This window comes from Anas acuta, chromosome 15, assembly GCF_963932015.1.
Source record: "Anas acuta chromosome 15, bAnaAcu1.1, whole genome shotgun sequence".
Taxonomy (NCBI): Eukaryota; Metazoa; Chordata; class Aves; order Anseriformes; family Anatidae; genus Anas; species Anas acuta.
In genome coordinates, this window is record NC_088993.1 from 13,293,780 (window position 1) to 13,307,268 (window position 13,489).

General features: G+C 47.1%; 1 protein-coding gene across 3 annotated transcripts in view; it reads right to left on the reverse strand.

The window, feature by feature from the left end:
- Positions 1-13,489, reverse strand: part of MAD1L1 (mitotic arrest deficient 1 like 1) — a 346,583-nt gene that overhangs the window by 110,143 nt on the left and 222,951 nt on the right. For all 3 annotated transcript variants that reach the window (XM_068699483.1, XM_068699481.1, XM_068699482.1), the window contains exon 16: positions 8,453-8,660. In XM_068699483.1, coding sequence (XP_068555584.1) covers positions 8,453-8,660 — 208 coding nt within the window. The remainder of the gene's footprint in view (positions 1-8,452; positions 8,661-13,489) is intronic.

The window sequence follows — 13,489 nt, forward strand, 5'->3', positions numbered from 1 at the left end:
TTTAATTTCCAGGAGAAACAATACATTGACAAGATGTAAAGATCTGAGGCTCTCCCCTGCCGGAGCGCTCCGCCTGGCTGGCAGGCTGGTTTTTCTAAAGTCAGGGAAATCGTGTCAGGCTGAATTTGAGACATCAGCACAAGCCTTTCTTCTCAATCCTGCTGATGAATGAAAGAGCATTTTCAATTGTGTACATCCAGAGGCCTTATGGCACATCGTTGCTAATCAAAAGCTGCTCTGTGATGCAAACTGCTTTAAGAGGCAGCTCATATCACAACCCCACAGGATCCAAAGGGCAGCTGCAGATAATACTGCATTTCCTTCCCCTCGGGAGAACTGCTGGACTGGAGACATCTAGCAGGAGCATCCTGGCTCTTACACGGTCCCGGGAAGGCAACAACCGAGTAAGGAGAGCCTGACTCAAACACCTCGGCAGGAAAATGCAGCTACCAAAGTTTACCGAGAGCCACGAGCTTCACAGCCTGATGGCTTGCTTCTGGATGATAAAGAAACACGCAGCACAATGGGACATGCAAGGCCTAAGGTCAGGAGTGGTGCTTCCTGCAATATGGCAGCTTCCATACGGTGCACTTTTAATGGTATTTTAGTGATTTGGAGGGAGGAAAGGGGTAAAAATACAGGAGGGAAAGGCTGCAAGTCCTTACACTGCTCACTGACTTCTGTCCTTGCGAAGGCTCTGAACTTCCCCCGGTCACATCCAGGGGAGCACAGCGATGTCTGGGGACTCGAAGGGACATGCTTGGCAGCAAGAACAATTCATCTTCACAGTTGCTTCGTGGTTCACTCAGCTACTGATGGACTGGGAACTAAAAACCCAAGGCAGCAGGCTTAAAAATATTGTTTTGATTACTGATCCTCCTCCAAAGCCACATACAGTAAGCCAGGAGGAGACAGAACACTCCCTGGCAGCCTGGGTTTCTCCAGGTATGCCCACACATTTTGTGTTGACTTATCTGATCCCACACGATGCCTCTAGACTTGCCACCTGCCTGTTTGTACCTAAACATCATCTACCTCTGCCTTCCCTGCCTGCCTCAGCGAAGTGCCCTTCCTTTCAGACATAACACCATGATTTTACTGCATTGGTATTGAATTCATAAAATGCATCCACCAGGATATCAGCAACCTTCTCCCCAGCGCCATTTTCTTGCAGTGTTACTCATTTCCCTTACCATCAAATTCAAGGCTGGATCTCTAGGTCCAGAGACCCTTCCCCTTGGGAGCCTCTTCCTCATATTCCCAGAGAAATCTTTGCAGATATTCTCATAGTTCAGTGTTTAACTTTGGTCCCCTCCTCACATTTGTTGTTGTTTTTTTCCCCATCTCCTCCTCCCTCCCAACTTACTTGACCGGTTCTTTCTTGGTAAAGCGGCCTTTTTTCTCTGGAGTAAGGGTTCTAATAAATACTTGTAATCAACTTCTACACAATGCCTAGCAAGAGGGTACGAGATGCTTTAAAAAAAAAAAAACAACAAGCAAACAAACAAAAAAAAACACTTAAGAGCCACTGGAGCTAAAATAGAGTTATTCTGCCGGTTCACAAGCTGCCTCTTACAAAAGCACAAAAACCAAGGCCTCCAGGAACACGACGCAGGAATTGGAAAAGAGGGGCAAGAAAGAAAACTCACAGCTCTGCTCTTTGTGAAGCTGAGAACAGCCCGTGCACTAACCTCTGACAGCAAGTTTTACACGCTCAGTAGCTACAACAGAACCAAGTTACAGGATTTATTACAAACCTCTGACTCCCAGGACTGCAGATGGAGCCTGCCAGTCCCAGCGATGTCTCAGCAGCAGCTCCCAGCACGGTGTCACACGGAGCTGCAGGATTTGGGCATCCTCCGGGAGTTGTTGGGGCAGCAACCCCTGTCTGCCCGCCTGCACTCCGGCCACTCACAGCACTCGGATGAAGTAGTGCTCAGGGGCAAGTGTCTCGTTGTCGAACAGACTCATGGCATGTTGCCACAGGCAGGGCACGCTGCTCTCAATACACCCAGTGCTGCACAACTTCCTATCTGCCTTATCTCTAAAAAAATCCTGGGAATCTATCTGGATGACAAATGCTATATATGATAAAAGCAATATTGTTTGGTTTTTGTTTTTTTTAACCCAAGAACATTTCTTTTAGCCATCTCGAGGTACTATCATGTTCATCCAAGCCAGGAAACTGGTTCTTTATAGGCCCCTGCACTGACTTCACCAGTGTGGAGCATTTCTCACCAAAGGCCACGCTGCTGGATCAGGACACATGGAAGCTTCAAGGTATTTTCCCCTTGTGGCTGGGCTGCCCAAATCTGTTGACATTATTGTAATGTGAAAGGCCTTTATAGACTCTGCCCACCAACTACGGCATCACTGTCAATACTGAAGTACAGGAGAGCCCAGCTTGGGCAGGCTTTCAGAAAAGCAGGAATATTCAGCACCCCGCCTCACCACCCGCAGTGCTGGCTTGGGACACAGAAACGTGTATGATAAGGAAGGAAATCAAAGCAAGCTGTATTCAAACTACCAGCTCACTCCCAGTTTTAATATACTATTCAGGTCCCAGACTGGTCTAAATGCCTTGCAGTAGAGAAACTAGCCCCATCAAAACACTAATGATAATAACTAGGCAGGAGGTGAGGGGATTACCCCGGGGAGACACGGCTGTACAGCTGCAAGGTCAGCAGGGGAAGCTCCGAGCGGGTCAGGCAAACCAGCTCCCAACAACTGCTGCTAATAATGCTCATCCTGTGTGCTCCTTTCTGTTTCATTTGTGTTCTGCACATTAAAACCATGCAACATTTGCGATGCAGGCAGCAGTAGGGAATGAGTTTTTCCCCAACGAGAACACGCAGCCATCTCTGGAGTGAAAGAGGACAGAAACTGTGAACTTCATCAGCACCCAGCGAAACACTGGAGGCAAAGCCAAGCTCTTTATAAACTTCAGAGGAAATTGGGATGCGCAGAAAGCAATTACTTTCGTTGAAATACAAGCAGGGCACAAAGGCGAACATCCTGCTCTTACCAGAAGTCCCTTCACGTTTGAAGACAGCAAATGCCCCAGACCTTCACTCTGTGTTTCTTTAGAAAGAAGGCAATTCCTTTGGTACAAAGGTGGAGGGGAATTGTCCTGTCTCCATTAAAGAGACAAAAGTCACCTAATGAATCCCATCTGCACTAGGAAGAGGCACTGTGGAGGTGCTGTGTGATGGAGAAAGAGCTGCTCTCAGTGCCCCCAGCTGCCCACCCGTGTCCAACCCATGAGATGCTCAGCACGAAGGGGGACACGGATGCTGCATTTCCACATGCGCACCCACCACCAAAGGTCAGAGCAGAATCCTTTGTCAGGTGGACTCAGGCTTCATTTGCAGGTGCAGCCCTCATCTTGTGTGGATTTCCTACACACAGATGGTAGCACCAAGGCTTCCAAGCACCAACAGCTCAGCCAACTGTGGATGGAGAATGGCAACTTTTAAATTCCATCTGCTCCTTTTTTGTCGCCTTCTGTGCTCAGAAACACATTCATCAGAAGCGCAAGCACGCTGGGACAGTGACAAATTTTACCAGCTCTGGCTTGTCACTTTAACAGGATTAGATTATTTTAGTATTAATTCATTACCCAATTTAATTCCAATTAATAACATTTTTACAAGGCCCTGACGTGGCTGTGGTGCTGGAGACAGCCTTCGCTGAGCACCAGATGTAGCATCTCTGTTAGGGTCGATCACCTGCTTTACAGTGAGATTCCCCCCCAGTTCTTCACCAAGACCCCCTTTTTCCTACTTTTCTCTAACAAGAGGGAAAGAAGCCATTAAGATTGATGAATAGCTTTCCTGTCAGGTGGGATTATGTTCAGGAAAATAGTTCACTTCCCAAAATTCTCCACAGATGGTTGAAATCAAGGTTGATTTCCCCATCCTCCTTTCTGCTGGGGTGCCAGCCTGTCTCTCAATAGAAAGGGTATTAAAAGCACTTTTCCTCTTTCTTATAGGGAGAGGCTGGGAGAAAGAAGGAAATGCACCACTGTCGCTCTGGGACAGCAATAAATCATGAAAGCCAGTGGAAAACCTGTGTTACTGCAGCCTTCAGTCAGGAGCCAGCTTCCACAGGCCATTCATTCCTACCTTCAAAGCTACCACTTTTAAGATGAGATCACAAATGGAAATAATCCGAAGCATTCTTATTTCTACCTACACTTCACTACAACAGACAAGCCACCACTTCTGCCAGCTGCCCACTAGCTGCTACTGCCACCTACTTATGTGCTTGTAGCTAAGACCAAACTCCACCTCTGGCAGTGCCAGAAATAACAATTGAGTCCCACCAGGACCACACAGGACAAAAAAAGAAGATGTAAACAGCAACAGCCCAGAGTGAAACAGAAAATACAGATTTGGATCTGGAATTTAAAAAAGCAGAAGATGCAGCCTGAAATACAAAAGGGGTTGGGGGAAGCATGAACAGCACAGAAAAGAGAAATGTAGAAGTGGAACAGATTCCAAATCTGGGCAGCAATTCCCTGCGCCACCTTTCTAAAGCTGTTGCAATCTGCATCCCTGCTTCAGAGGCAGGAGGACTCAGAAACACTCCCCAGATGGCAGCCTGACCTTGGTGCACACTTCTGTTACACAACCCAGACCCGGGGAGGCACAGGGAGAGAAACAAAACACCCATAAAGTTACAGCCCATTCCCTTAATGGGGCTGCCACAGCTCTGCCCCATTAATACTGGACAACCCCGCGTGCAATTTTTACACTTTGAAAAAGGACAGTAAGTTGTTATAGCTCGCCTTGTCCAAACCTCTCCTTTGCAACAGCCCTGGTACTGATTTTAATAGAGACTATTACTTCATAAATAAGAAAAGGACCAGTGAACTACGTGGCAAGTTGCCAGCTTGTGCTGCAGCCTCCAGTGGTTATGCTCAAAAAGATTTAAAGTCCAGCATAACCTTGATTTTTAATAGAGTCACATTTAATGAGCTTTAACGTCCACAGTAATAATTTCCTTATTACCTATCCAGGAGTTGGAACCATGATCAGAAAAAACGTGTTGCACTCCAGTCCAATGAATGAATTTAATAAAGGCCAATGCATTATTATCAAAACCATCAACATCACCATCCTGAATACCTTTTTTGGTTGGTGCAATTATAATCCTTTGAACCTGAAGTGCAATTGTCGCAGATCCCATAAGGCTGCTGAACATAGCAAACCTGCCTGGCTGCAGGCCACCCAAATTCCTCACCTGTGCCAATAAGCTAGTCAGGGCGTACGGCAAAATGGGATGATAAAATCTTACATTTACCTTTGCCTGTCAAGAGGCAAAATGCAAGCTTACATATGACCTTTGTTGTGTTCCCACTTTCATCCACACCTCCTGCTCTGAGAGTTCAGTCCTCAACCTCCCCTCATCCCGTTCAGCACTGAGGGACCTCCTACCTCTACAGCTCAGAGTTGAATTTGCCCCTTGGATGCACCGATCAAGTGAGTTAAACATAAACATACACCTGGATAAATGGATATAGAGGTATTGCAGCTGACAGAAAAGGGTGCAAGAAAATTCAAAATCATGTTACTTAGCACAGAAACAGGTCCACAAACCTCCCTGAAAATTGCTCCCTTGTTATGCACAATAAACCTCACTCCCAAAGGCAGCCAACTGCACAATGACACACAGAGCTGAGGGAGCTTCTGCCACAAACTCCTGATTTCACACCTTGAAAATATACTAAAATGGAAGGCACATGGCAGCTCTCCACTGCTGCCATTCCTGTGGGCAGAGCTGCTGAGATCCTAAGACAACAGTGAAAGCTTCATCTTGCATTTCTCGTTCCAAGAAAGACAGTCGAAGTTTTCTGGCCATGAGGATCCGTGTTGTGAAACCCCTCCTAGAACAGCTGTCACATCCACGCTGGGGCTGCTGCATGAGCTAAGCAGGACGGAGTCAATGCAAAAATAGATGAGGCTTGCACAGCACGCCTGATGAGCTGCCCCCTAACCTGCCGTGAGCTCTGCCCTGCCCCAGCAAGGTGAGCAAGCCTGGCAGTCAGCTCATTTAAAGGCAGCTCAGACATGCCCGTGCACCTTGCAGTCACAGTGCCACACCATCCCCAGCATGTCGTGCACATCCCAACTGAGAGTCTTGTTAAAGACATGGGGTCTTTAACATCGGACTGTGCTGCCGAGTGCTCCGCAGCAGAAAGGAGGCTTTAAGACTGCTTCTGGCAACACTCCCTGTGCACGACAGTGATGCTCACAAGTACACAAAACACAAGAAAAAAAAATATCTTTCTGTATAACCTGGCTTACAATAAACATGCCCCAGTCTCAAAGACAGCCATCCACAGAGCTCCTCTAACCCTCACTTACAGCTCTTTTCCCATTTTTGTTTACAGGAGCCACTTCCAAATGCACTTACAGGCACTTGGAGGATGCAGAGGGCCCTCCTGTGACTGTGATAAATGATGGCTAGAGATTGTCACCAAAGTATTTCCGACCCTGCCAGGCTCTGCAACTGATGCTCTCTCCCAGCTGGGTTGATGAAGAGAAGTCAGAATGATGTAGCACAGGACTGGGGCAAAAGGTAAAAAAGCACCGCGTAGACGAGAGGCTGGAAACGCACTGAAACCCAGGGAGCTGTTTGTTTTCCTGTCAGAATCAAAGGCAGAAGAGAAAGAAGCTTTAAAAATGCATCCCCTACGAGCTAAAGAAAAACCTGGTAACATCCCAGCACAGAAATGCCTCACGAACCGCTAAAAGCAACTTCATGAAAGGCAGCGGAATAATAATTATGAATAACAAATCACAGGAGGCACACATGAGAAACACGCTCCCCAAGAAGAAACGGTCTAATTACTGTAGATGATACCCCAGGGGCTCGTTCATCAACAGCAGAGACACGGAGCTGACCTCACCTCTGCACTCCTCTGCCCCTGACCGTCACTCTCCCCTCCGGGCTTCAGGGGCACTGTGAGCTGTGTGCCTCTGCAGCATCAGATGTGCCAGGCTGCTCGGGGGTATAATGACAGACAAGGGCACTGGGCAGCAGCAGCCACTGTAATTTAAAAACCAGCGAATTTCAGATGTAAATTGCAATGTAAACACTGTCCCTGAGAACTGCTCGGGTCCCACCGGGATCTCGGGCTGGAAGCTCCTACAGGCAAAGACGGCCTTCCCTAAACGTTCGGGAAATGTTTAATGCTTCTGCACCTGCTGGAGCATCCACTAAGAGCAGTGACAAACTGTCAGTGCACCTCTAGCATCCCATCAGCTCTTCATTTTATAAACCACCCCATCTACACTTCTCACCATCCCATTTTTGAGGCTATGTAGTACCATAATCCACCATGAGACGCTGGAACAAACACATTCTTAGCAGTAATAAAGTACTTCTGTTTGAGCGATGGAAAAACAAGAAAGCTACTTTCAGAGAATTTCAGTGCCATTACAGTGAAAGATGTTTTTTTTCCTGTGGATTTTCGTCAAACAAGGGCTCTGCCATTTTGTGAGTCTCAAGTTTCTGGCACACGGGGCTTGAGAGGAAAGCTCTGCCCTCTTGGACACATCTGAGGTCTGCCCTGACCTCTGGACACTGCCCACCTACATGCTGCTGGAGCACAACAGGTTAGCTCCACGCAGCTCTTCAGCTTTCTCTTATTTTTCTCTTCTCTAACAAAACTGTTTTGAGGGTAAACTACATGTGAGAGAATTACAGCAGGAAGGTCTCTTGGGTGCTGCAGCACAACTCGACTCTGCCTGGTCGCCTCGCTGTGTTGTAGGTGATGGGTCACATTTTTTGATATTCTTACCTTGATTTACAGAGTCTGAGAGCACGTCTGGATTTGTTGACTTTGGGGTTACTGTACTAAAAAGCTTCACGTATGCACGCGAAGGGAAGAAAGGCTGTACTGGAGGAGAGCCACACATTCTGTGAAATGTATTTAGCTCAGTGAAAGATGTACTCTATCTTCATGCAGTATTGAATGTAGCTGTGATTAATGGGGCACATATACACTGATAAACAATATTAATTTGTTTTAAGCCAGGTCTGAAAAGATTTCAACCACTTGCTTCCCTGCAGCTATGAAAGTTATTTCCTGCTGTTTGTGCTACCTCAAGGGCTAAAGCAGCCCTGAAAAGCAGGAAATATTTCCTTTCACTCTGCTGGCAGCACCAGCCTGTGAAGTTTGCTGTATTGGTATTTCATTTATCATCAGCAAATGATATGGTTTATTACTACTTATCCTTACCACCTGCCCTCAGTACCAAACTGGTACCAAATTGGACTGCTACCACACACTCGCTCTCCTGCATCAGCCCAGCTTTTCTACATTTTCCTCATAACCCTTCCAGCAGGCACAGTGTCTGCAATGCCTCCATCTGCTTCTGCAGTCGGTTCCTCTGTCAGTACGGAGGGATAAGTGCATCTTGATGACAAGAAGCCAGCAGCCTACCTGCAATTTCTTGTGGTGACTGAAAACTCCCGACTCCTTCCAGATTCCCATGGATGGAGCCGCCTCCTTCGAGCACCCTCACCAGCTCCCTCAGCCTTTCACATTCCTCCTGGAGTTGCTGCTGCTCCTCCTTGCGCTGCTGCTTGGCCAGGCTCGCCGGGTTCATGCTGAAATGAAGAACTTTGGTTTTGCTGGGGTCATAGTCACCCTGCATGGCAGAAACAGCAAAAGCAAACTGAGTAACTTTATCCAAACTCCGTGTCCACCCAGCTACCACCCTTTGCACGAAGACAAAAAATGTTACAGCAGAAAAAATGGACGTTTATGCAGCAATTTTTTATTCCAACAGCTCAAATCAGCTGAACCTGGGATTGCTTCTCCTCCTCCTGTTACCCAAAAAAAAAAAGAAAAAAAAAAAAAGAAAAAGGAAAGAAAAAAAAAAAAACACCAAAAAAATGCTCAGCAGAGCTTGCTCCTTGGCTGACACCTCCATTGTTAAATTTAACTCCAGAAATGAAGTTTTATAGCTGTGTTTTACATCTCTTGGTAGTAGAAGATTACAAGGAACACACAAATGCATAGTTAAATTACAGCAGGACACCCGGTACCAGCCTAATTTATTACCAGTATGAGGCAGCCATGTCCGCATGACTCCGGTGCTGGAGTCATTAGCAAGTTGTATCAGCTCATCCCAAGCAAGCGAACAGATATTTCATTTTATACTTTTTTCTCAGAGGTTAGCTGTATTTATAGCAGCTTAAATAGTCAGTCAAGTCCTAAGATAGCAAATTAATATTCTTCCAAAGTGAGAGGAAAACACTGATGTTACATTTGTGATTTCAGAGAGATAATTTTCATATCAACTACAGGAAGCCTCACAACCATAAAAGTAGTAAAGCATGTACTAAGCCTGGCTTCCACAGCACTCTGCCCAGTTGAAACCCTATAGCACTGCCTGTATAAAATGGCATTTTATATGGTAATATTTTTCCTTCAATTAAATCTCAGGACCTAAAGTGATTTTACAAACATTAATTAACCCTCAAGAGCAGTGCGAGATAGGCATTATCCCAATTTTATCATTTAATTTTCATTAAAGATGTACTAGAAATTTAAACCTGGGGGAAGGGAAGGCAAACTAAAGAAGAGATCGAGCAACTTCATCCTGCATACTGCTGGTGAGACACCCCAGAAGACCCTATTAACAAACGTCTCTTGCAGACACCCAAGTGACTCCATCCTGATATTTTAAAGCACCTCCGGCCACAGCAGGGAGAGAACTTCAGAAGCTCGTGGCCTCGCAGGCTGGCAGCAGGCACAGCTCTGGTTCTAAAAGGGATTTGATGCCAAGAGCATGGGATCCACGTGCTGGCAAGTGTGAGATTCTGCCACCAAAACCATCCTTTAATAATCTGCACAACCTGAAACCTCAAGCTCCAACATGACTGGTATGGAAAGCATCAATGTACCTGGAAATCCACGGGTGTATCAGGGCTGCAGTTCCCAGACAAAGACACAGAAGTGAGGTGTTGGTATCCCTCGTAACTGTACTGTTAGCCACCGATATGGTGCTTTTGGGGGAAACCAAGGCAACCACATTTGTGGGGGCAAAGAGAGTGTCACCATTTCACTGTGTGAGTACTGTTTAAAAAAGGAAAAGGGAGACCTGATCTTTACATCCCATGCCAAGAGCAAGATGGGAGGAACCCCCTGACACGGAAGGACTCAGAACCCCCCCCCAAAGGGCTGCCTGACCCCAAGGGACTCACCACAGAAGCACTGGGGTGCCCCTTCCAGCTGTGTGCCCCCCACCATCAGAGCACGAGGTCTTGGTGCCCTCTGTCACATACCTGGCAGTGACACGTCCCCTCCTGCCACCCGAGGCACCACAGCGCTCAGGAGACCTGCAGGAGCGTCTGGGAGGGCAGCAGCAGTGCTTTGGGCACACAGCAACGGGGCTTTGCGAGCTCATCTCCATGGGGAGGGGGAGACAGACAGGCCGGTAGGACCAGGGGAAGGAACACCCCCACTGGCAGCTTCGGCCAGGAGGTGTTGAGATGGGAACTGAAGGACTGGGACCCCACACAGCAGTCCGGTGTCTAACAGAAGGCACATGAAGGCAGCTGAAACACCAGCTCATTAGATTTATTCTCCCCAGCAACACCCTGGCATTTACAAACCCGTCTCTGCAGCCGGCGGGCTAACTTCTGGTGCTATTTGCATTTGGGGCTCCTCTCCCCTCCCGCTCCCGCAGCGAGGCAGCAGGGTGGCCGGGGCGCTCTGGCCCTCCTGTTTGCCTTCCCCGAGAAGGGAGCCAGACCCAAAGTTTGCTGTTTGCAGCGGCTGGCAAAAGGATGCTCTTCCAGGCAGAGCCGCGGAGCGAGGCTGCACCAATGTCAGGCAGAGATCACGCCTTGGCTGGTGCCTGCGATTTCGTACTGCACCATCACTGCAGAAGCTCACGCGTAATGGAAAGGCACAGGACACCAGCAGGATCCGAGTGGGGAGGGAAACCATACAAACCTGGAGATTGCTGCCCCCGTCCGTGCCGGGACCGCTTTAACGCAGGCGGCGTTAGTCTGTTTTGCTGCTTCGCTTCTCTTTTAAAATATCTCCCTGGCCTTTCTGTGAAGTGCTGCCAAGAAGCTGCAGTGCTTTGTCTTTTAGAGCTTCTTCAGCCTATTTATTTTCTCCTTTTATAACGTGCACCCTTCCAAAATCATGCTCGAAAGCTCAGCGCTAAAGCTCAGCCTTATTTTCAGGGCTCACCAGGCTTCCTGAGCACGTCAGTCTGAAGCTCCACTGCCAGAGCTCCACGAGACAGGCAAATCTCTCAGAAACTCGCTGTGATACGAAGGCTGTATCTGAGGGCTGTGGTACAATGCATCTCATTTAACATTTCTGGGAGATCACTAATATATTTGCTATGCTGCTCACATTTCGGGCTGGGGCAGTAGCTTGCTCTTTATTCTCCACAGCACAGATCAAACCAGCACATTTCTCCCTACAGCCAAAGTATTAGTGCTGCTGGTTTATTTTATAGTAGTGCCTAAAGAAACCAAGAGATGGAGATCCCAGTGCGATAGGCACTGTGCAAACCCTGCAAGAGATTACCATCCGAAACCACAAAAACAGACAACAGCCTGAAAATGCCATGTGTGAGGGGAGGAGAGGTACAGAGAGATGCAACCTCCAGTTCGAGGCCTTTAGCATCACCATGGAAGAAATGAAAAGAAAACCTAACTTTTAGATGATGCCCATAGCCACCAGGCCTTCCTGCTGCCTTACACAGATGCACCAAACAGCATTCCTGAAGTCTCTGGGAAAATTCCTGCATCATACAGATCTTCAACCAAACACAGGGAGCTTTGCATGGAAGCAGAGCACACTGGAGCCAATTTCAGGTGAAAGGGATCAGGTGCATGTGTACATGGTGCCAGGCAGCAATACAGCACCTCAGCTTCTATCATTTGGAGTGTTTCTCTGAATTTCCAACGGTGGAAAGTGAATTAGGTTTGCTCCAGGAACACTCAGGGCTGGAAAATGCTAGATATAACAGGCAGTAAAGCAGCATCGCAATCTCACTAGTATTTGAAGGAAATGAAACTTTAATGCTGGTTAGAAACCAGGAACCGAACAAAGCAAACCTCCTCCTCTTCCCGGACCCCTTTAGCTCTGAAAAACATAAATTGCTGGTTTTCTGTCAACTGTTCTTCCCCCCACAATAAATTAGTCTTACCGATACGAATTTTGTACCTTCAGCTCTGCAGTGGGAGCCTGGAAAATGGTGTTTCTGGCACTGGGAAAGAAGAACTAAACAAGACTTGCCTGTTTAGAAAATCATTTCTAATCTAGGGCCGCTGATGAGGAAGAACAAAGAGTGGCATTTGAAAGGCGCTGTGCAGAAGGGACTCTGCCACGCACCAGGCTCTTTGAACAGGAGCTGAAAATCCCCAAGCGACTGCCCAGGAGCAGCTCCAGATGCTGCTTCTGCTCTAACGTAACACAGGCAAGGAGGTATCGCTTGTCAGAGTTAACAAGCATCTCACACCAACCTGCAATGTATCTCATTTTTTTCCAGGAAGTGTGAAAAGCGTGCTCCGAGTTTGGAACTTTGGCCTCAATGTCAGAATCAGCCAAATCCACTTACGCTTAAGATGACCTCCTATAAACACGAGACATTTGGGGAACAGAACCAATACATGACCTGTAGACAAACACTTTGTTGGGGAAAAAAAAAAACACACAACACACTAAACCACCACCCTGTCCCTGGCTCGTTCAGCAGACACCTTGGTAGACTGTTCTGCTCATCAGTACATCACGGCCAGTTCTCTGAGAGCAAAGGTGACACTGTACTGCTGGCTTCTCTGCAAAGCCCACTCTTTACCCCTGTTTTTCCCAATACTTTAAAATTTGGCAACTGTAGAGATGCAGAAGAGAAAATAACTTGAAGTAGAGAGAACTGCTGGCATTCATTGATTCTTCCTTCAAGGAATAACACTGAGCCAGTAATTCAGATTTGTCAGAAAAATGTACACAGAGCTTCAATTTAGAAGGAAGCAATAAATACCTTGATTGATTGCAACCAAGTCTGGTTGACACTTAGCAGTACAGTGAATTATTCATTCCTGGAAAGTAAGATGCTAACTAGCTGATTTGGTGCTTAAGGCAGCAAAAACATTTTTGTGCTCTCAGAAGGGCGCTGGACATTTTGCAAAGAAGATTTGTTGACTCCACGTTAGTACGTTCTCCGATTTGTGAAATAATGTTCTGGCATCGTCCTTAGCCTTCCAGCCACGTGCCCCTAGGACACACGCAAGAGAAACTTTCCCATTGACCACTGAGAAGGAATTACCAGCCCACCAGTTGTGTCCCGACCGCGTAGACATTATGCGAGACAGCCACCCAGATGCAACACAAATACTGTCTTAATGAAGTATGCTCCAGGCACACCCTGGGATGTGGAACAACAATTTATTAAGACTGTGGCTATCAATGAACTTCCTGACTAAGAGACAATAGAAACTAAAAGAT